At 44.4% G+C, this 22,873-nt stretch overlaps 1 protein-coding gene across 1 annotated transcript in view; it reads left to right on the forward strand.

Moving 5' to 3' along the window:
- morc3a (MORC family CW-type zinc finger 3a) overlaps positions 1-22,873 on the forward strand; it is a 150,441-nt gene that overhangs the window by 36,168 nt on the left and 91,400 nt on the right. The window contains exons 4-6 of the mRNA XM_084320456.1: positions 11,010-11,236; positions 12,546-12,705; positions 16,126-16,273. Coding sequence (XP_084176582.1) covers positions 11,010-11,236; positions 12,546-12,705; positions 16,126-16,273 — 535 coding nt within the window. The remainder of the gene's footprint in view (positions 1-11,009; positions 11,237-12,545; positions 12,706-16,125; positions 16,274-22,873) is intronic.

Here is a 22,873-nt window from a genome sequence, read left to right on the forward strand (position 1 = left end):
ACAACACACATTAATGTCCCCATGGGCCGGACACGTCTTCTTTAAACAAGCCAAGAAGAAACATCACAATGAATCAAGAACAAAACAAAAACACCATGAAGTCCAAAACATTTTAAATAAATAAAAATAAATGAATGCAACATTCCCAGACATACCCCACTCCTCCACAGGCAATGTGGAGGAGTGAAACCTTAGAAGGGCCGTTCAAGGGGGGATCTCCCGATGTCGGTGATAGTAGTGGTGCAATAAAACAGTTGGTAAGCATGCACATATACGTGTAATGAAACACAAATAAGTGCATGCAATATCAACTGAACATTTTGAGAGATTGAAAATAGAGCTGATGGTGGATCCATTTGAGGTATGGGTGCGGTGTAGAGAGGGTCGCATCTAGGGCTGAACGAATAATCGATTTTAAATCGAAATCGCGATTTGAAATGATGCAATTAGCAAATCGCAAAAAAAAAGACTTCAGAGAGGGAGAGTAAAGTACAGAAAAAAAGGTACCGTTGGGTACCGGTATCGATTCCCAGGTAAAAAGAAACATTTTCAGGCTCGGTGTCCCGAACAGACTGATAGATTTGTTCATTGATTCCTGGTAATATTTGATGTCTGTGCCACACTGCTCTCTGTGTCTCTCTCCAAGGGCCGGCTCCCTCCTCACACACATGCAAAATCATGTAGCAGAACATGCAAAATCCTAGTTCACTCTCTCTCTCTGGCAGTTCCTTCCTTTCAGCACACACACACACACACACACACACACACACACACACACACACACACACACACACACACACACACACACACACACACACACACACACACACACACACACACACACACACACACACACACACACACACCCCCTCCCCTTTCTAAGAGTGTATAAAGTGACATGTAATAGGACATTCTGTTCTCTTTTGGCTCCTGCTCTCTTTTGTCTACTGGTGATGTGCCCGCGCGGGGTGACTGTCTGTCTTCTTCTCTAATGAATAAAAGCTCCGTTTGAGAAATACTCTGTCTCCCGCTTCGTCTTTCGGCCGACTGGCCCACTGGCAAATCAATTAAGAATTCACGAGGGATAGGAAATCCCTAACAAATGGAGGTTCCAGTGAGAATTGATGTGGGTCAGCCGCAACCAAGGACGGAGGAGGAGATGGAGGAGACGGTGCAGAGGATCCAGCAGTCACTACCAGCTGTCTGCAGCGCATCTGAACCAGGGGTGAGATACCAGCAGCCCCTCAGACGTCCGTGACCAGACCACCAGACGACCGGATGACAGGCAGGAGGAGACGAAGGACAGACGGGCCAGGATGAGAGGCGACCGGAGGAGATGGCAGCTGTGCGAGAGGCCGGAGAGGAACACCGCAGCCGGAGACCGCAGATCAATCACCGCTGATCGTCGTCTACGACACGCAGTTCGTCCACGACTAGAACGGGGGAAGCGGCCGCAGGAGAGACGCTGAGCTGAGTTGGAGTGACGGTGGGGCCGGCCGGCGAGAGGTGGAGGGGACAGTCTGAGACACTGGGAAGGCGGCGGACCGGAGGAGGCACGTTTGCCTAGGGGACCGCACCCTGGAACGGGAACCAGCTCAGGAGGAGACCCACGTCCCCTAGAAGACGGGACCAGGGGTGCACTGTAATAGAGGGGGGGTTCCTCTGGGTTAGGTGATGAGTAAGGGGGGTCCGGTGGGGTTACGTGCTATCTTCTGTTAAGTTGCCAGAATTGTGTTTCTCTCTTTCTTCTCTCTCTCTCTCTCCCGCTTTCTCCCCTCCCTCTATCTCTCTCTCTCTGCTCTCCTGATGTTGATTATCCTGTCTGGTATTGGATGTGATGCATGTAATGAGGTGACAATCGACGGACATAGATCAATGAACTGTGTGTTGACGTTTTATTTAACGTCAAAAGGGGGAATTGATAGATTTGTTCATTGATTCCTGGTAATATTTGATGTCTGTGCCACACTGCTCTCTGTGTCTCTCTCCAAGGGCCGGCTCCCTCCTCACACACATGCAAAATCATGTAGCAGAACATGCAAAATCCTAGTTCACTCTCTCTCTCTGGCAGTTCCTTCCTTTCAGCACACACACACACACACACACACACACACACACACACACACACACACACACACACACACACACACACACACACACACACACACACACACACACACACACACACACACCCCCCTCCCCTTTCTAAGAGTGTATAAAGTGACATGTAATAGGACATTCTGTTCTCTTTTGGCTCCTGCTCTCTTTTGTCTACTGGTGATGTGCCCGCGCGGGGTGACTGTCTGTCTTCTTCTCTAATGAATAAAAGCTCCGTTTGAGAAATACTCTGTCTCCCGCTTCGTCTTTCGGCCGACTGGCCCACTGGCAAATCAATTAAGAATTCACGAGGGATAGGAAATCCCTAACAAGACCCACCGCGTAGGCCAGATGCAAGCCACATTTTACAATAAACCTCTGTGGGGCTGCTTAAAAAATAAAAATTATAATCGCAAATTTAATCGCAATATCTGTCAGAAAATTCGCAATTAGATTATTTCCCAAAATCGTGCAGCCCTAGTCGCATCCTCCCGGTCATCATCACCGGACGTCCACCACTCCGGTCATCACCACGAGACAGCCACTCACAGGGAGACGGGACAGACGTTTGACAGTTCGCGTGATTGTGATGGCCGGACATAGCAATAGATAAATGTGGTAAGCAATAAGCATATATGTGAATAGAATAGATATATGTAGTAAGCATATATGTGAATAGAATAGAAGTACTTAACCCAGCAATGAACTCAACGTCTAAACCACGTTGACAGACCACAGACAGAAGTTTCTTGTCCTCACTGTTCTATAGTTTTTGTTTTAATTAGTGACTCATGATTTTATCCAATTTCTTTTATTCTACTTTTTCTATCTGGTTTCACTGTTTTTAACTGCTGTTTGTTGTTGTTGTCATTTATTTCTGATTTTGTTTTTATTGTGTTTTTATATTAAGCTGTAGTGTAAAGCACCCTGTGCATTCGTGCTGTGAAGGGTGCTATATAAATAAAGGTAATTCATTCATTCAAGACGGTATGAAGCTGATCTATGGCCTCGGTGGTGGGTAGAACAGTCACTGCAATCTTGGCCAACACCCCGAGACATCCACCACCTTGGTCAACACTAGTTAGATGGAGCAGTAGTCAGTAGTCCCTGCCTGCTTCAAGATGTCTACCATCATCCCTGTATCGAAGAAACCCTCCCCAACATGCCCAAATGACTACAGACCGGTGGCACTCACCTCTGTGGTCATGAAATGTTTCGAGAGGCTGGTCAAGGACCACATTTGTGCCTCTCTCCCCAGTGATATGGACCCTATGCAATTTGCATACAGGACAAACAGGTCCACTGACGACGCGGTCTCCCAGGTACTGCACAGCACTCTCTCCCGCCTTGACCGTCAGAAGGGGGGCTATGTGAGACTGTTGTTCATTGACTACAGCTCAGCGTTCAACACCATAGTCCCCACCAGACTGGTGGACAAGCTGATCGAGCTAGGTCTGAGCTCCGCCCTGAGCGCCTGGGTACTGGACTTTCTGAGTGAAAGACCCCAGGCGGTCAGGGTGGGGGGTCAGACCTCCAACACCATCACCCTGAGCATCGGGTCCCCCCAGGGCTGTGTTCTAAGCCCCCTGCTGTACTCACTCTACACACACGATTGTGTGGCCAAGTTCAGCTCCAACTCCATAGTGAAGTTCGCCGACGACACGGTGGTGGTGGGGCTGATCTCGGACAACGACGAGAAGGCCTACCGAGAGGAGGTTGAGGTACTGGAACGTTGGTGCCAGGACAACAGCCTGCTCCTGAACATTGGTAAAACCAAGGAGCTGATCGTGGATTATAGGAGAGGACAGCAGGAGACACACACACCACTGATGATTAACGGGGCTACCGTGGACAGGGTGAGCAGCTTCAAGTACCTGGGGGTCCACATCTCAGAGGATCTGACATGGTCAACACACATAGACACAGTAGTAAAGAAAGCGAAGCAGCGCCTCTACCACCTGAGACAGTTAAGGAAGTTCAGAGTATCGGGGAAGATACTCCAGTCCTTCTACTCAGGAGCTGTAGAGAGCATCTTGACCGGAAACATCACTGCCTGGTATGGGAACAGCACGGCACAGGACAAGAAGGCCCTACAGCGAGTGGTGCGCTCAGCCGAGCGTACCACGGGTAGAGCTGCCGCGATTACCGCATTACCGCGGTATCGCTGTTACATCACGGCCACCGCAGAGTAGGCTGAATACCGCGTCACCGCTGTTTTTTATAATAATAATAATTTACCCTCCTCTCGTTGGGCTTGCGGCTCTGCAGATATACCCTACTCGTCTATCGAGGTTCCAAGCGACCCTATTGGGTACCAGAAAAGTCACGTGAAACATTGCAGACCACTGATTGGTCAGAAGAGAGACGCGTCACACGTTTTTACGTCCTGAATGTCAGTTCATCACAACAGCTAATAACGTTAGCTTTAACTCTCCGCCGGAGTGGACTATCATCGCTCTTCAGGAGTACTAAACGAGACATAATGATTTTACTGTCTGCAACGAATGTTATAATAAAAGCCCTTCGTTCTATACACTTGTCTGATTGAAAACTTTATTAACAGACCGCAGAATGGGACAACTCAGCACGCTCTGAGCAAAGAAAGGAACTGAGATATGAATAGAGTATTGCTTGCTATGGTCCGGTAAATACGCTGATGTTATTGAACGCATAACTATATAATGTCAATGCCACAAAACGAATGCCTTTATTATAAAGTAGTAACTTTATAGTAATAATAATAAGAAAGGGTCGGGGGGGTGCCCGCGACACCGAGTGAACTGCGCATCCGTGTTTCACTTTCAATAACTAATGCGTGCTTGCCGAATCCCAAACAATATTCATGCTGCAAAGTCATCCTCTAAAGATAGACATTTAGACTAGAGGCAGGCTATATGCTATAAAGAGTAGACTACTACTACTAAAAAAAAAAAATGTATTCAAACTTTTTTTTAAATTTTTTGTGTGCGTGCGGTAGGAAATATTTTGCAAATTTGTGCGATAAGGAAATAATCAATACCGCGGCAGCTCTAACCACGGGTATTGCGCTACCTCCCCTGCAGGCTCTATACAACAAGAGGTGCAAATCCAGAGCCTGCAGGATAATGAAAGACCCCCACCACCCCAATAACAGCCTGTTCCAGCTGCTGAGGTCAGGCAGACACCGGCGAACCCCAGCTACTAGGACGGAGAGGCTTAGGCTAAGCTTCTTCCCCCAGGCCATCAGAGCCTTGAACAATGAACATTGAGAGACACAGAAACTGAACTATCCACACACAAGCACACACAAGCACATACACGACACGCACGCTGAGCACGCTCACACACTAGCAGCCACTTTAACACTCATGCCGCACATACGCACACTTATGGCCAGAGGAAAGGCCACTTTAAATTAGTATAACATCAGGAACAGTGTATTGCACTACTAAAGCTACCTAGCATGTCCTATATGCTCTGTAAATACTATGTACAGATACCGAGATGGCACACCATGTACCTGTTTATTGCACTGTTGTTTTTTACTGGATTCTATTGATATGTTGTACCACTGTATTTTTATTGGATTCTATTATATGTTGTACCACTGTATTGCACATCGTCGCGGGCAAGACCAGCCGCATTTCATTGTATACCTGTATGCCGTGACAATTAAAACTCTTGACTTGACAATAAATACATGTAGTGAGCATATGCATACATGGTGACAGTAGAATCAAAGTATATAAGAAAATTGTGAAATTAAGTAATAGATAGAACTAAGAACTACTGCAAGCGTATGTATACAGGATGAGATACAAGACGATGGCTCAGGGCCATATGCCCCGGGGGCAGGAGAAACCACTCGGAATTGGTCAGGGCAGAGCAGGTAAGGTTCAGCACTGCAGGCCAGACAGAAGACGGTATTCAAGGCAGCATAGCGTATGGCTGGATTCAAAGTCAGGGGGAAAGCCCATCAGAGGTTTAATTTTAGGCTTACGGGGAGCGACAATGTCGAGCGTGCTACGAAGGGCGGTGTTAAGTTTATCTGTGAAGAGATCAAGGGGGCCAGAGGAAGGGAGAGATGGTGGCTGGTAGGCATTTAACAAGACTTGAGACAGTGGAGGCGTTAATACGACGGCTGTAGGATTCTACACTGTCTGGTCGAGAAACCGTCAAATCAATTTGAAATTGAGAGAGCAGGAACATAGGGAGAAACGGTAAAATCTGACACAGTGAAACCGCAGGCTAGGACTAAGTCAAGGGTGTTCCCACCACAGTGAGTGGGTTGGTGAACGATTTGAGTGAGACCAACAGAGTCAATGATGTCGGTAAAAGCCTTATTTAGGGGATCTAGAGTTTTGTTGGAATGAATGTTAAAATCACCAACAATTAATGTTATCTGAGCGCGTAACAAGAAAGTGGAAAACTCATCTAGGAAGAGGGAGTAAGGGCCTGGGGGGCGATAAAGGACAGCCATGGCTGCCCCAGGAAGCCAGATGTTCCCTAGACCTGCTATGAAGCTTGACAACATAGAGGTCCCCAGACCTACTGTGAAGCTTGACAACATGGAGGTATGGCTCTGCAAAATCACCCGAAGCTACAGGCTGCATTTTTATGGACGAGTCACATTCTACCAAATGAGCCAAATATTGTGGTGAAATTTCCCTTTAACACTTTGGACGCCGCAGCGATATGCGTGATGTGTTGTTAAAAGCGTGACGCTCTAAAGTATAGGAATACGTGGCGGTGTTTGCAGGGCTATAACTATATTCTATATTATAGCTATGGATACAATACTATGGCCCATTTGACATCACCTATCTATCGTTCAATATGAGAAAAAGAAAGAATTTTTTCATCCATACATTCCCGTTTTATACCATGGTGAATATGACTATAGTTTTAGAACAATCCTGTCTAATCCCAGAAAACTACGCTATGCAGCAATACAAACGTTGTATTCCCTAAAAACGTTGTCATTTCTTGCCTGTACACGCTACTATTTTGAAATCACATCTATATTATCGGTATTATGTTTCATCATGAATGCATGAAAGGGTGGGGGGGTTAGTTCTTTGATGCTTTGATCGTCACAAACGGCTAGGGATGGGTATCGTTAGGATTTTATCGATACTACTACTCTTATCGATACTAGGGTTGCACGGTATACCGGTATTAGTATAGTACCGCGGTACTAGAGTGTTCGAAATGATACTATACTGCGTTTGGGGAAAAATGGTATTTTTTTATTTATTCATTTATGCATGCGAATGCCTTCCTATTGGAGCACAGCGCTGCTGTCAGTGGTGACGTTGCGCTAGTTTACCGGAAGAGAGCCCTCCAATGATCGCACAAGGAACCGTAGTCACAAGAGCTAGCATCAACGTAACGCAAGCCACCACAACCATCGACAATCGCAGCGAGGATCCCCATTGATTAACGCCAGCCAGCTTTAACTAGAATTATAGTTCGCTAGCTATATAAGCTAACGTTAGCCGAGTTGATTCTATGCAAAATGTGCTAGCTAGCCAACGTCAATAAAGATCCCCACTGCAACTGCCGATGGCATGACAACTAACGTTACGCCAATGCTACAGTAATTCTATCAGTACTGTAGTCATGCCATTGATACCAACATTCGTTGGATGAGCTATGCCAGCTCTCGTTCAGTTCCTTATTTAGCCCCCTTCGTGACTGCGATGCAACCCCCGGCTGAACACGTGAATGCGTATTCAACCAAGGGCCGCATCACAGTCACGAAAGGGGCCAAGTTCCCCATACGAGCACCAGAAAATTTCCACAACGCCACCCGCAAGAACAGAAAATAAATTGAAAAGCCTAATAATAAGCTATACACAGCCTAAACTCCCGTGCTGAAAGCTAGTAAACACAGCATCCCCTGCTGCCTACCCACAACAGAAATTAATTGATGCACACTGCATCTCTATAGCTTAGTCACAAACGTGATTTATACAGAGACATTTGACAATTGCCCATTTAATGGTTCATACATACTGTATAAAGACAACAGAAATCTATTGTTTTTGTTAAACAGCCTACAATATGACATAACTTAATTAATAATAATAATTTAGGACCTGCTCAGAGGTCATTAATCGGCACGCATGCAATGCATGCATGCGATTCGTCTCTGCGATTAACCCATCCCGTCGTCCTTCCCCCCCCATGGGCAGCCGGGAGCAGACAGGCGTCAACGTGACCCGCGCCAGGGGACCAATCCAAGTGCTCCTGTCCGTCTTCGTCAAGGACGCCACAGCGTTAGCGATCTTGTTGTTGTGCATGTTTTTCCATTGGGTTTATCTTATCGGGGGGGGAAACCCTTGCGAGCACAGGGAGAACATGCAAACTCCACACAGAAAGGCCTAGTTCTAGATTATGATAGGCTATATATAATCAGTCACTCATCAAAATGTTTTCTAGGTTATTACATCTCAAACTAATTAGGCCCTGCTATGACAAATGTATAATAATAATACAACCATACTTTTTCTACCCCATGAATTTTCTTTAACTACAGAAGTCTGCTGCATTTGGCTCACAGAGTGACTCCCCCCACTCAGAAGCAACCTAACCTCCCAGCTTTTTTTGAGCAGCATATTAAGTACACAAATTAGTCCAAAGATAATAAAAGGCTCAACAGGGCAGTCTCAGAGTTCATCTGTGTGGACCAAGTTCCAATATATATACAGTTGAGAAAGCTGGGTTCAGAAACCTTGTACAGTAACTGTTTTGAGTGCAAAAAAAATAAAAGTATCGAAAAGTATCGAAATTAATATTGGTATAGTATCGAAACTAAAATGTTGGTATCGTGACAACCCTAATCGATACTGCTTAACGGTTCGGTACTTTATCGATACTCTTATCGGTTCTTTTTGATTATTTTGCAAGATTTTTTTTTTTATTAAGAACAGAATCAACATTGCTTTATTATTCTTTTATATAACTATATAAATATAAATAAATATTATTTCTTCAGCAGCAACAGCAGCAGCAATGTTTTAAATGTGTCTGAATTATAGACTTTTTATAATTAACAACAAATGTAAGATTACATTTTTTTTTTAAGATTTCTTTTACTGTTTTACAGCAAAAGTTCAAACAAACAGTTGCATGGCAACAAATAAAATAATAATAAAATGAATAAATAAAATATTAAATAAATAAATAGGCTACACATCTCTCTTTTTGTGTTACAAATTGTGCTCACTGATATGAACATATGCCTCTTTACTTACTTAAAAAAAGGAAACATCAAGAAATATGTTTATGGTATTCCACCATGCCATGTGAGTCATACAATACTATTTTGATTGACAGTCGATTCTGCCAATTACGTTACACGCTTGCACCCACCTCTGCTGTTCTTACCACCAATCGGAAGCTCTAATTCGTTTTTTTACTTCCAGAATGTCGGCCATTACTCTACTCGAGAGACTACCGGAGCTCAGGCTAATAGCGTTAGCTCCCCGCCAGCCACATTGACAAGTACCAGCGTTTATACATTACTGGCAAATGTCTTGTTGCACTTGTGGCAACGAGTGTTGTCAGCATCGACTTTAGTCAAATAGACCCAGACTTTTGAACGTTTCGTTCTGTCCGCCATGATGAGAGCAGAGCTGTCTGTACTGTAGCCTACAACAGCACCTGTGTGTGTGTGTGTGAGTGAGTGTGTGTGTAAGAGCACAGCACAGCCCGCTCCTCGCGCAGGCAGAGAGAGACAGAGGGAGGAGAGATATAGAAAACGGCCAACAAGATTAGTTTGCAATGTTTAAATTCCTCAACAAAAAAACTCCATAATTTCTCGAGTACCGATAGCAAAACCGATAACGTCGGAGCTTATCAATACTCCAGTTTTTTCTAATTTAGTACCGGTTCCCGTTTAGAACAGGGTTTCAGGGGGGCATCCCTACCAACGGTACACGTTGTGGAGTAACGTTACACACATATATTGTGATCGAAGTGAAATCCTGGTTGGATCACAGCAGGATTAATACCATATAGGCCTTACCTTCACTAGGATGTACCCCAAAAAGAATATTCCAATTATCTGATCGCGAGTCCCAGTATTGGTGTCGATCGTGTCGCCAACATAATCCGCCACACATCATGGAACGGCAGCAATTCACGCTTCTCAATCTGATCGGGACAACCGGTCCCCTTGCCCGACCAATAGAAATCCGACCGGAGACCTCTGATTGACCCACAGGCCAAGATATCATGTTTCAAAGGGTGCTCGATACTGCCACCTGGGTGGATATGGTCGGTATTGCACATTGGCATTCTCAAAATGATTCCCCATGTTAAGCCAGATGTCCGTGTGCCTGTAATGAATGGAAATATCGAATAAAAGAAATAACGATGAAAACCCGACTATACTCGGGTCTGGCGCTGAACGTTCGGCGAGTTAACCCGACTATCATCGGGTATGGCGTCCAAAGTGTTAAGCATTTGTACCTGGTTTATTAAAAACGTTGTCCCTATACGTGTAAATCATACAAATGTGTGTTGTACAGTTGTATAATTATTTGCTGTGTGGTTGTTATACTGTACTGTATCACCCGAAAATACACAACCTTTTTCTGTAAACCTACAGTGTTTATATAATACATGAAAACATCAGTCATCTGAACATTTACTAGTGTTTATATAATAACATGACATCAGTCATCTGAAAACCTACTAGTGTTTATATAATAACATGACAACATCAGTCATCTGAAAACCTACTAGTGTTTATATAATGACATGACAACATCATCATCTGAAAACTTGCTAGTGTTTATATAATGACATTAAAACATCACTCATCTGAAAACCTAGAATCAGCTTTGGTTTTTCGTCTGACGGATTAATTAGCACGCAAATTTACACGCTCGATAAGAAAACATCGCTCTCTTCTTCACCTCCAGCTTTGGGTACAGCGACAAGACCGCCGTGAACGGCCAAGAGCCAATCGGTATCTATGGCAATGGCTTCAAGTCAGGCTCCATGCGCCTGGGCCGAGACGCCCTGGTGTTTTCCAAGTCCAAGGACGCCTTGACCATCGGGATGCTGTCCCAGAGCTACCTGGAGGAGATCAAGGCCGAGCAGATCATCATTCCTATTGTCGGCTTTCAGCAGCCTTCGCCCAACAAGTATATCCTTTGTCTGTCACAGTACACGGTCAGAAGGTATGTAAATACACCAACAAGTATATCCTTTGTCTGTCACAGTACACGGTCAGAAGGTATGTAAATACACCAACAAGTATCCTTTATCTGTCACAGTACACGGTCAGATGGTATGCAAATACACCAACAAGTATATTCTTTATCTGTCACAGTACACAACCAGAATCCCAGGTATGTATGTAAATACACAAGTATTTAGAGTTTGATATGGCCGTCGGCACAGGGACATACTACAACTCTCATTGTGACAGGATGAGTCCTCTTCTAACCTGACAACGTAAACATTGTATTTCCTGTTGCAAAGGTTTGTTAATGCAGTTACTGACAGGAAATTAATGGGGGCCAAGCTGTTCCCCTGGAAACGGAACATCAACAGAATACTTCTGTTAGATAATCGTGTTTTCAGCCTCCATCTCTGCGTTGTGTATTTGTTTGGTATTGTTGGGGCAATCGTTCAGTGGAATTGTCACTCCCATACTCCGACTGGCTAAAAACAATTCTTCTCTTCTTGGAAATGAAGTACGTTGAAAGTCCAGGTTGTATCAGAAAATGATGGTTTATTTACATTAGGGCTGGGCGATAAAACGATAACGATAATTATCGCGATATATTTTAACACATTCACGGCCAGGGGTCGCTGTTTACCTTCTGGGTAGAACGCCAGCGCTTTGTTCAATGGGGCGCTTTGTTCACTTGCGAGTGTTTAAAATATATGAAATATTAGGGCGGCTACGTGGCGTAGTGGGCAAGGCGCTCGCCACGAAATCTGGAGACGCTGGGCTTGCCTGTTCGAGCCCAGCGCTCCACATTTGCTTTCAGTTTAGCTGGTCGTCCGTACTAATACACATTGGCCGTATTAGGGGTGGGAAACTGATGGGTGGGGATCGGGCGTTGTGGACAGCGACTCCTACAGGTCGGTTGGTGCGCCTGCGCAGTAGAATCAGGAAGTGTAGGGGGCAGCGTGAGCCTCCCACGCGTTACTCCTCGCCACTGAGAGATCGAGCTGCGCAGGTGAAAAGATGCGACTGCTGTTACCTCAAGTACCGGAGGGGACTTGTGCTATGTATGACTTAGTCCACATTGCAGCCGGCTTGTGGGAGGCAAGAAACAGCGTTCGTGACAGGGGAGGGTTGAATTGGATGATACGAAATTGGGATGGGAGAAAAATATAGAAAAATGGGAGAAAAAGTGGATCAAAAAAAATATATATAATATGGTCAGTTTACATAAGACTGAATGAAATGAAAAGTGAGTTGTCCTTGACCTGTGACCTACTCTCTGTGAGAGAGGAGCACAAGGCGAGTCTGAAGGACATCCTCCGCTACTCTCCCTTCAAGACGGAGGTGGAGCTGCTGAATGAGCTGCACGCCATCAACTCCACCCGCTCCTCCTCCAGCGCCACCGGCACGCGCGTCATCGTATGGAGCCTACGCAGGTCTCTTCCCTTTCTTTTCTCTCTCTCCTCTTCCCTACCCCCTTCCTGTTGTCTCTGTCCGTCCTTCCTTCCTTACTTTGGGACACATGCATACAATCTTGTTGCCACCAGCCTGATTAGAGATGCTAATGTGTTTCTTGCAGCCTGGTAGAGTTCCCCTCTCTTCTAGTTCCCCCCCCTCTCCTAGTTCCTCCCCTCTCTCCTAGTTCCTCCCCTGTCAACCTCCAGGATTTCCATCTGAGTGACCATAAGTGTATACTTTTTGATGTTTGTTTTAACTCTGATGTGCTCCCTCATAACCAGATGACGCACAGACGTATAATTAAGCAAAACTCTGCAGATACATTTTCAACATTATTTGACTCTGATGTTCTGTCCAATTGCAACGAGTTAGAGTCCCTTGTGCAGTCTTTTCATGACCAATGTTCCACTATTTTGGACATAGTTGCTCCTTTTAAATCCAGACCTGCCTCCCGTACCAATTCTACTCCCTGGTTCAATGAGTCTATCCGCAGTTTTAGACGTCAGTGTAGAAAGACAGAGCGTTTATGGAAAGCCTCCAAGCTTGAAGTCCACAGGTTACATCTCAAGGAGCTATTGGTCCAGTTTAATGACATGATAAGGGATGCAAGAACTGCATATTTTGCTAATCTAATATCATCCAACAAGGGAAACTCAAGGGTTTTGTTTGAAACAATCAATACTATTGTTGCTCCTATGCCTCCATGTGTACCTGTATATTCTTATACTGACTGTAATAACTTTTTGAATTATTTTGTGGATAAGGTCAGTGGTGTTAGAGCAGGCATCTGCCCCTCATCCCTTTCTGACAGCCTTCCTACCACTGTCTCTCCTCCTCTCACGCTGCTAGACTCGTTCTCTCCAGTCACCTTAGAGCAGGTTTCTATAGTGCTGCACAAAACGAAACCCTCTTTTAATCCCCTTGATGCTGTTCCCTCATCCCTGATTTTAGAGGTCCTTGACTCAATTGGTCCCACAATTCTGTCAATAATTAACCGCTCTCTGGCATCAGGTTCTGTCCCTAGCCTTTTTAAACATGCCATAGTTCAACCTCTTTTAAAAAAGGCTAACCTAGACCCCTCTCTTCCTGAGAATTACAGACCAATCTCCAAACTACCTCTGCTGTCCAAGGTGCTGGAGAAAATTGTGGCTGAGCAGCTTCTCATGGTTCTAGAAACCCATAATCTGCATGACCCATTCCAATCAGGCTTTCGGAAATTTCATTCCACCGAAACAGCCCTTCTTAAGGTTACCAATGACATTGTAATGGCTGCAGATGATGGTAAACACTCACTATTAGTTTTATTGGACCTCAGCGCAGCCTTTGACACGGTTGATCATGTGGTTATGGTGCGTAGGCTCAATGATGTGTTTGGGATCTCTGGGTCAGCACTGAGATGGTTCTCATCTTACCTAGCTGATAGAAGCTTTTCTGTGTCAGTGGGTCAGTTCATGTCGGACTCTACCCCACTGTCCTGTGGGGTTCCGCAGGGTTCTGTGCTAGGGCCAATGCTGTTCTCCCTATATATGTTTCCCCTAAGCCAGATTATTAAACGTTTTAATGGAATATTTTATCAATTTTATGCGGATGACATCCAATTGTATTGTTCTTTTAAGCCCAGTGAGTGTAATCGTTTTTGCATTATTAATGAATGCATCGATGCCATCAAGAGCTGGATGGCTGATAATTTCCTTCAGCTTAATGCAAGTAAGACAGAAGCCCTCATTATTGCTCCCGACCACATCATCCCCATTATAAAAAATTCTATTGGACCCTTAGGTCAGTGTGTCAAACCTCATGTGAGGAACTTAGGTGTAATTTTTGATGACTCTCTGTCTTTTAACAGCCATGTCAACCAGCTCACACGGTCATGTTTTTATCAGCTCAGAAACATTGCCAAATTAAGATTTGTTGTTTCTAGAGCTGAAATGGAAATGATCATCCATGCTTTTATTTCATCACGCCTGGACTATTGCAATTCAATTTTTACCTGTCTGGATAAATCTGTGCTAAACCGCTTGCAAATCATTCAAAATGCAGCGGCAAGGCTTTTAACTGGGACAAGTAGGCGTGCCCACATCACCCCCATTTTATCCACTCTACATTGGCTCCCCATTAATTATCGTGTCCATTTTAAAATTCTTGTTTTAACTTTTAAAGCCCTCCAAGGTAGATCCCCTGTGTACATTTTTAATTTACTGCGCCCTACTCCCCCAGTCGTGCACTTAGGTCCTCCCACCAAAATCTCCTGGTTGTCCCACGGACCCGGTTAATAACAAAAGGTGACCGGTCCTTCCAATTTATGGCCCCTACCCTTTGGAACACCCTCCCCCTTTCTATGCGTTCACTTGACTCCCTATCCACTTTTAAGGAACAGTTGAAAACGTTTTTATTCAGACAGGCTTTTAAATAATTCCTGGTTGTATACGTTGTTTATTTATTTATAATTGTTGTTTTGTTTTTAGTTGCACTCATATTTAGTTATTTAATTGTAACTATGCTTACGATGTGTCAGAATTGTTTTATGTGTAGTGCGTTCATCTCTATGTTGCTATGTTTTACTTCTGTGAAGCACTTTGTGATTTTATCTGAGAAAGGTGCTATACAAATAAAGTTTACTTACTTACTCTCTCCTAGTTCCTCCCCTCTCTCCTAGTTCCTCCCCTCTCTCCTAGTTCCTCCCCTCTCTCCTAGTTCCTCCCCTCTCTCCTAGTCCCCCCCCCCCCCCTCTCCTAGTTCCTCCCATCTCTCCTAGTTCCTCTCCTCTCCTCTCTCCTAGTTCCTCCCCTCTCCTAGTTCCGGCCTCCTAGACTCTCAGGGTTTCTATTGTCATGGAAAACTGCTTGTCTAGAATGGTTATGGTAATAATGTAACAAAATGTTTGAAAATGCCATGTGTTTCTGTTTGTTTGTTTCTGATATTAACCTTGGTTGCTGGAAAGTTTCCTTTTGAAGGAATAATAACCATAACAATACAATTCCCAAGTGATATTTAGTTGTAGGTAGCTTTACCAAAACAATACTTGAGACATTCTAATCAGGTCAACAAATCAATTCAATCAAAGAAACGTTGCATTTGAACTCACTATTGGTTATTGCAAATGTATATAATGGTATATAATTGTCTGCATGTAATGTATATAATTGTCTGCATGTAATGTATATAATAGTATATATAATTGTCTGCATGTAATGTATATAATAGTATATAATTGTCTGCATGCAATGTATATAATAGTATATAATTGTCTGCATGTAATGTATATAATTGTCTGCATGTAATGTATATAATAGTATATAATTGTCTGCATGTAATGTATATAATAGTATATAATTGTCTGCATGTGAAGTATATAATAGTATATAATTGTCTGCATCATGTCTTCTATTCTTCCACAGAACCTCAACAGGAAAGACTGAGTTTGATTTCATAAAGGACCGTTATGACATCAAAATACCATCCGATGTCTACGAGACCATGAGTGAGAAATACAAACGTCCTGAGAGATTCACAGCCATCATCCCAGAGAGTGATTCCTCACTGCGTGTAAGGAACAGTCTTTTTGTTTATTAATTATCATTTATTATCAGTGTTGGCATCATTGCTAAAAAAAAGTAATGTATTACATATTACCAAGGTTTCAGTCAGCCGGTAAATACCCACCAATGGCCGCCTAGAATTTCAATTGGCCATCGTGGCTGTTCTGTCTATATTTTACATTGAATGCTGCCCTGTGTGAGGAGAGAGAGGGCATCTTCTGCCCTGTGTGAGGAGAGAGAGAGCATCTTCTGCCCTGTGTGAGGAGAGAGAGAGAGAGCATCTTCTGCCCTGTGTGAGGAGAGAGAGAGCATCTTCTGCCCTGTGTGAGGAGAGAGAGAGCATCTGCTGCCCTGTGTGAGGAGAGAGAGGGGGCATCTTCTGCCCTGTGTGTGAGGAGAGGGAGAGATCATCTTCTACCCTGTGTGAGGAGAGAGAGCATCTTCTACCCTGTGTGAGGAGAGAGAGCATCTTCTACCCTGTGTGAGGAGAGAGCGAGCATCTTCTGCCCTGTGTGAGGAGAGAGAGAGAGAGAGCATCTGCTGCCCTGTGTGAGGAGAGAGCGAGCATCTTCTGCCCTGTGTGATGATGAGAGAGCGAGGGCATTTTCTGCCCTGTGTGAGGAGAGAGAGAGCATCTTCTGCCCTGTGTGAGGAGAGAGAGAGAGCATCTTCTGCCCTGTGTGTGAGGAGAGAGAGCATTGTCTGCCCTGTGTGAGGAGAGAGAGAGAGAGCATCTTCTGCCCTGTGTGTGAGGAGAGAGAGAGAGCATCTTCTACCCTGTGTCAGTGTTTCCGTTAGCCGGTAATTACCGGTATTTGACCGGCAAAATCTGTTGAAGTACGACATATTTAATCTCTCCGGTCATAATGTCCGGTGAAAATAATTCCCTCTAAGCACAATTTGATTATTTGAATTGTATTAAAATAGGCTAAAATTAAATAGCCTATGCGATGAACGAAACAATCATTACATTTGTTTCATCGTTGCTTCACAAAGCAGGTCTAATAATGACAACAACGTTGTCAGCGAGAGCTTAGTGCTGGGTTTGCGAGTGCATGTGCAGCTGCAGAGCCGGCACATCCCACCAGCTGTGCCGGCACAGTGCAATACTCCAATTCAGCCATTGGCAATTCAGCTGTTGGGTGGGGGGCGCTGCTGAGCGGTCCCCAGATAGGGCCTGAAAACAGCTGAATCTGCTGCTCTGCAGCGGCATACTCTCGCAAATAAGTCGTTGGGAGGTGGAGATTCATCACGCAAACCCACGATAATGTTGCCGTCTCTCTCTGCCAAATTTCTCAGTTCTTCGCTTGATATAATTAATACAAATGTCCAATATAACGGAATTCGTTAGCTCATAAAAATGTGATTATAACAGACTGCTGTTTATTAATGTCGGGCCGACTGCCCACAGACACCTATTTGATTTAAAGTCAGCAGCAGCACGGAGTCTCTGGACTTATTTTATTTGGAATATAATGACTGTATACGCAAAAGTAGCCTAGTTTTAAGTTAAAATATTATAAATCTACATGCCTTGAGGATGTCATTCTTTATATAGCCTGCCTATCAATAAGCTCAATAAACTCTGACCGGAATTTCTTTCATTTGACCGGACACTGAGGCCGGCAAAAAAAAATTTATATATCTTTTCCCCCCTCCTTTTTCCTCCGATTTTCTCCCATCCCAATGTTAGTCGTTATGCCAATTCCCAATCCCCTTTGTGGGATATTTGTAGATATCCTGATGAAGAATGTTCTCAGTCAACCGAGGTTTGGATAATAACAAGGTTTATTAACCAAACAGATAGATTACATAGAGAGAATGGCTGAGGGCTTCCCCCAGGTGATCAGCTGAAATGACCCAGGTGAGAAGACCCCGATTGTGGTCGGGAGGGGCCCTATATAGTTCAACAAGGGGGGTGTGTGGTCCCATTTGATAGGTCAAATGGGGGGGGGGGTACAGGTTTGGGGAGAAAGGGGAGGGGAATGTCTTATTCCACAGAGAGGGGGGGGCATAGGTAAGGGGATACAGGGGAGGGGAATATATTTACATGAGAACATTAGATATTATACCACACCTTCCTGGTTGCTGCGCACTTACCCCCCCACAGTCGGTCTGGGAGAGTGTAGGCTATCACGTGCTTCCTCCGACACACGTCTAGCCAATCAACCGCTTCTTTTCACCTGGCAGCGCGGACTCTCACTGAGAGAGTGTAACGTGTGGAAGGATCACACTACCGCCCTTAGATCCTATCCGCGCTTAGCAGGCGCCCCGACCGAACTGTAGGAGTCGCTGTTTACAACGACCCGGACCCACCCCGCCAGCTTCTCCCACCCTCTAATACTGCCAATTGTATTAGTGTGAATGGCCAGCCAAGCTGGTGACAACCCCGGAGCTGTGAGCTGGATTCGAACAGGCGAATCCAGCATCTCCGGGGTTGGTGACGAACACAATCTCCGCTACGCCACCTGACCGCCCGGCAACAATTTTTTCTAACGGAAACCCTGCCCTGTGTGTGATGAGAGCGAGAGGGCATCTTCTGCCCTGTGTGATGAGAGAGAGGGCATCTTCTGCCCTGTGTGATGAGAGAGAGGGCATCTTCTGCCCTGTGTGAGGAGAGAGAGAGCATCTTCTGCCCTGTGTGTGAGGAGAGAGAGAGCATCTGCTGCCAGGGACCGAAACTAAAGCCCGCCGCCCGCCAGGGGCGGTGTGTTTTTACCTTTGGCGCATGACACTTAGAGGGCTGCCCGCCGTGTGGCGTGTAGACGTGTAGTTCATAACGATACTCTTGTGCGAGATTATAGCCGCTCGTCTTTTTTTTCTCCGCCGCGAGATCGTTAAAAAAACTACAAGTCCCACATCGCACTCAAGTCAACAGTCCAATCACAGTAGAGTGACGTGACTGGTTTCATGAGAAAAAAAAGCAAATGACCAATCGGAAGCTATCATTTGGCTTGTTTACTTCCGTCTGCTCTACTCTATATCGGACCCCATGAGCTAACGTTACTGTTTAAACAATGACCCAGTCAACTATTCACTTTTAGTTTAATACATGACGAGGCATTGTCTAACGGTATCTAGCTGGCTAGCTACTGATAGCTGCTGATATCAACAAATGCTCCAGCAATAGTCTACTCGAGTGCATAATACCTCCGTTCCCTCGTTAGCTAGCTTAGCTAGCTCACTTAGATCCATCTGTCCCAGTAAACTAAATTGTCTTAACGTTATCTACCGGGCTAGCAGTAGCTACAGATAGCTCCTGATATCAATGTCTTATAACATTGATTTAATGCGTATTCTAGCTGAGGGCATGTTGAATGTGATTTGACAAATGAACCGTAACGTTATAAATAGGGTCCAGCTGCATCGCCGGAGAATCCTTGCATGCTGAATGTAGGGTCTAGCTGAATATAGGGTCTAGCTGCAGGGCCAGAGAATCCTTGCTGGAGCTGGAGGCTACTCAAGTATACACACAGACAGTGGAGCTGTTTGCAGATAGCAAGCATTTTGACTTATTGCGTGGTGGCGATGTCTCGCAGATAATACAACTACAAGTATGATTATATAATATATATTTTATTTAAAAAAAAATTTATATAAAATATATACATATATATTTTTAATCAAAAAAAATTTGGCAGGTAAGAAATATGCTTGGCGGGTAGACTCTTCCCATCTACCCGCCACTGGCCGGTGAGTCAAAAAGTTAATTTCGCTCCCTGTCTGCTGCCCTGTATGAGGAGAGAGAGGGCATCTTCTGCCCTGATTAGACATCCGTTTATACGCAATTCCCCCTCTACTAACATTAACATTGGAGAGGAACATGAGGAAAACGTTGAAGGAATGAATTAAAGTGTATACGGACCACTAGCCTAGTTTAATACTCTCGGAGAGGTGTTTAGGGATGGGAATTGATAAGATTTTATTGATACGATTCCATTATCGATTCTGCTTATCGATCCGATTCTTTATCGATTCCCTTATCGCTCCCTGATAAATTTATAATTTAAATAAATAAATTGTAAATGCAACAGAACTAAGCTGGTTAGAATAACAACATGAAACTTGACATTTCTGATTGTCATTTATTGAGCCCCCATGTCAGAAAAATACAAAAACTGTTAAAAAAAATATATATTTTATTCTTAAACGAATTTAATCTATTGAATAACGACCTGTTGAATGCAACTACAGTTCAATATCTTAAACTAATTTAATCTATTGAACCGTAGTTGCATTCAACAGGTCGTTATTCCTCTGACTTCTCTGTCTCTGGTCTTTCAGAAGACCAGCGCGCACACACACACACAGGCGGCTCCCTGCCGTGTATACCTTCTGCAACGGAATTCGGCAGACCGAGCGGCCGCGGACTCGCTCGCTTCCTCAATTTATACGCATGGAAGTATTGACTGAATGAATGAAAACTTTATTTAACAGATTGCAGAATGGGTACAATACAGTACGGCTCAATACACACAATTGTTAAGGGGATGCAGACCTGAGAAAGACGTTTGTCTTGTTTACATCAGGGTTCCCCATTTTCAATTCATATAGAACGACTACGCCGTAACAAATCATTAAAAAAATATACCGTTAACCCATCAGTCGGGCAAGAACTGCGGGTTTTCAGCCTCTCCCCTCTCTCCTGGAGCTTAAGGGGGAGCTTAGTACGCCTGCCTCTGAGGAGGTGGCTACAACATCAACACACAGTGACTACATGCAGTCACTGTGTGTTGTTGTAGCCAGCAGGTAAATCGCGATTTTTTTTATTTGTTTGTCATGACAAACCAATTACATAATCCAACATATGTGTAAAGGCACAACATATTCCAGTTAACGGTATATTTTTTTAATGATTTGTTACGGCGTAGTCGTTCTATATGAATTGAAAATGGGGGACCCTGATGTAAACAAGACAAACGTCTTTCTCAGGTCTGCATCCACTTAACAATTGTGTGTATTGAGCTGTACTGTATTGTACCCATTCTGCAATCTGTTAAATAAAGTTTTCATTCATTCAGTCAATACTTCCATGCGTATAAATTGAGGAAGCGAGCGAGTCCGTGGCCGCACCGGCAGCGCTGGATAGGGGGGCGGGTCACGTGGCGGTCGCGGCCAATCAGAGGAACCCGTAAACCGAATTCCGTTGCGGAAGGTATACACGCTGCCCGGTCCCCGCTTGCCCCCACCCTTTTTCTACCTGAGCTCAGTGTGTGTCTCGTGTGTCTAGCTTGGTTAGCTAGCGTTAGCTCCGCGGCTATCGTTAGGTTGCCCTGAATTAAATGAATGACTAGGTGCTAAAGCATTGGAGTAGTTTTCACTGCACATAGAAACAGTCAAACAGCGGGAGCATTTCGGGAGCATATGACCAAAAACCAGGCAATTTCGAGCCCTTAACACTTTGATTGCCACGCAGTATGCCCATCCTTATGCCCAGTCTGCCAGCCAGCGTTTCCGTTAGCCGGTAATTACCGGTATTTGACCGGCAAAATATGTTGAAGTCAGAATATTTAAATATCTCCGGTCATAATGTCCGGTGAAAATAATTCCTCTAAGCACAATTTTATAATTTGAATTGTATTAAAATAGGGTAAAATTAAATAGCCTATGCGATGAACGAAACAATCATTACATTTGTTTCATTGTTGCTTCACTCTGATAAAGCGCGGATGGCGCCGCTCAGATGTGAATCTTTTTTTTTCTTTCTTTTTTTGAGCCTGTCTGGCCACCATAACGACAAACGGGTATACGAGAGAGAGAGAGAGAGATGGCCAAACAAGCTAAGCTTAACAAATATTTCATGAAACCAAGCACAAGCAGGTCTAATAATAATGACAACGAAGATGAGTCTTCTGAAGTTACAGAGACCGCCGATGCCGTGGTGGCTCCCGCGGAAAAGAAACAGAAATGTCGAGCGTTCAGGCCCGAGTGGAAAGTTAAATTCTCCTGGCTGAGGTGCGACATTATAGTCTAGTAGTCTAGCCTCTATGATGTACGAGAGATAACATTGATTGAACGTACACAAAGTACACTTTATTGATTGAACCACAAAGAGCATCCCCAGTCTGCTGCTACCGTTGCGAGCCTTGCAGACGTCCACCTGTTCCAATGGGGATCTATCAAAGTCGAACCAACCAGACGACCCCCCTGTTCTCGCAGGTACAAAACGGATAGGCACAACGAGAGACGGGGTGAGTGAGTGTTGACATTTTTTAATCATATGCAACTGTTGGTTGACTGCCGTGTCACATAGTAATGCATATTATTGATTATAACTAAATGTAGGCTATAATGAAATCAACAAATGCGTTACGAGCATGTGGCTCGTCCTCTCTGCATGTGGCGACGAGCTAGCAAACGAGGCAATGTGATGATCAACTACAGTTTGCTGTGTGTGAAGTTGAACATTATGATATGTGTGACGTGTCTGATACAACGAGGTGAAGCGATGTCGACTCGAGATTCATTTGGGGGTAGGGATGGGTACCTTTCACATTTGAACCGATACCGGTACCGGTACCTGTGAATCGATACCGGTACCCAACGGTACCTTTTTTCGGTACTTTAGTCTCAAGAAATTTAATTTACCTACCTCAGTCGTGAAAAA

This window comes from Notolepis coatsorum, assembly GCF_963971535.1.
Source record: "Notolepis coatsorum genome assembly, chromosome: 8".
NCBI lineage: Eukaryota > Metazoa > Chordata > Actinopteri > Aulopiformes > Paralepididae > Notolepis > Notolepis coatsorum.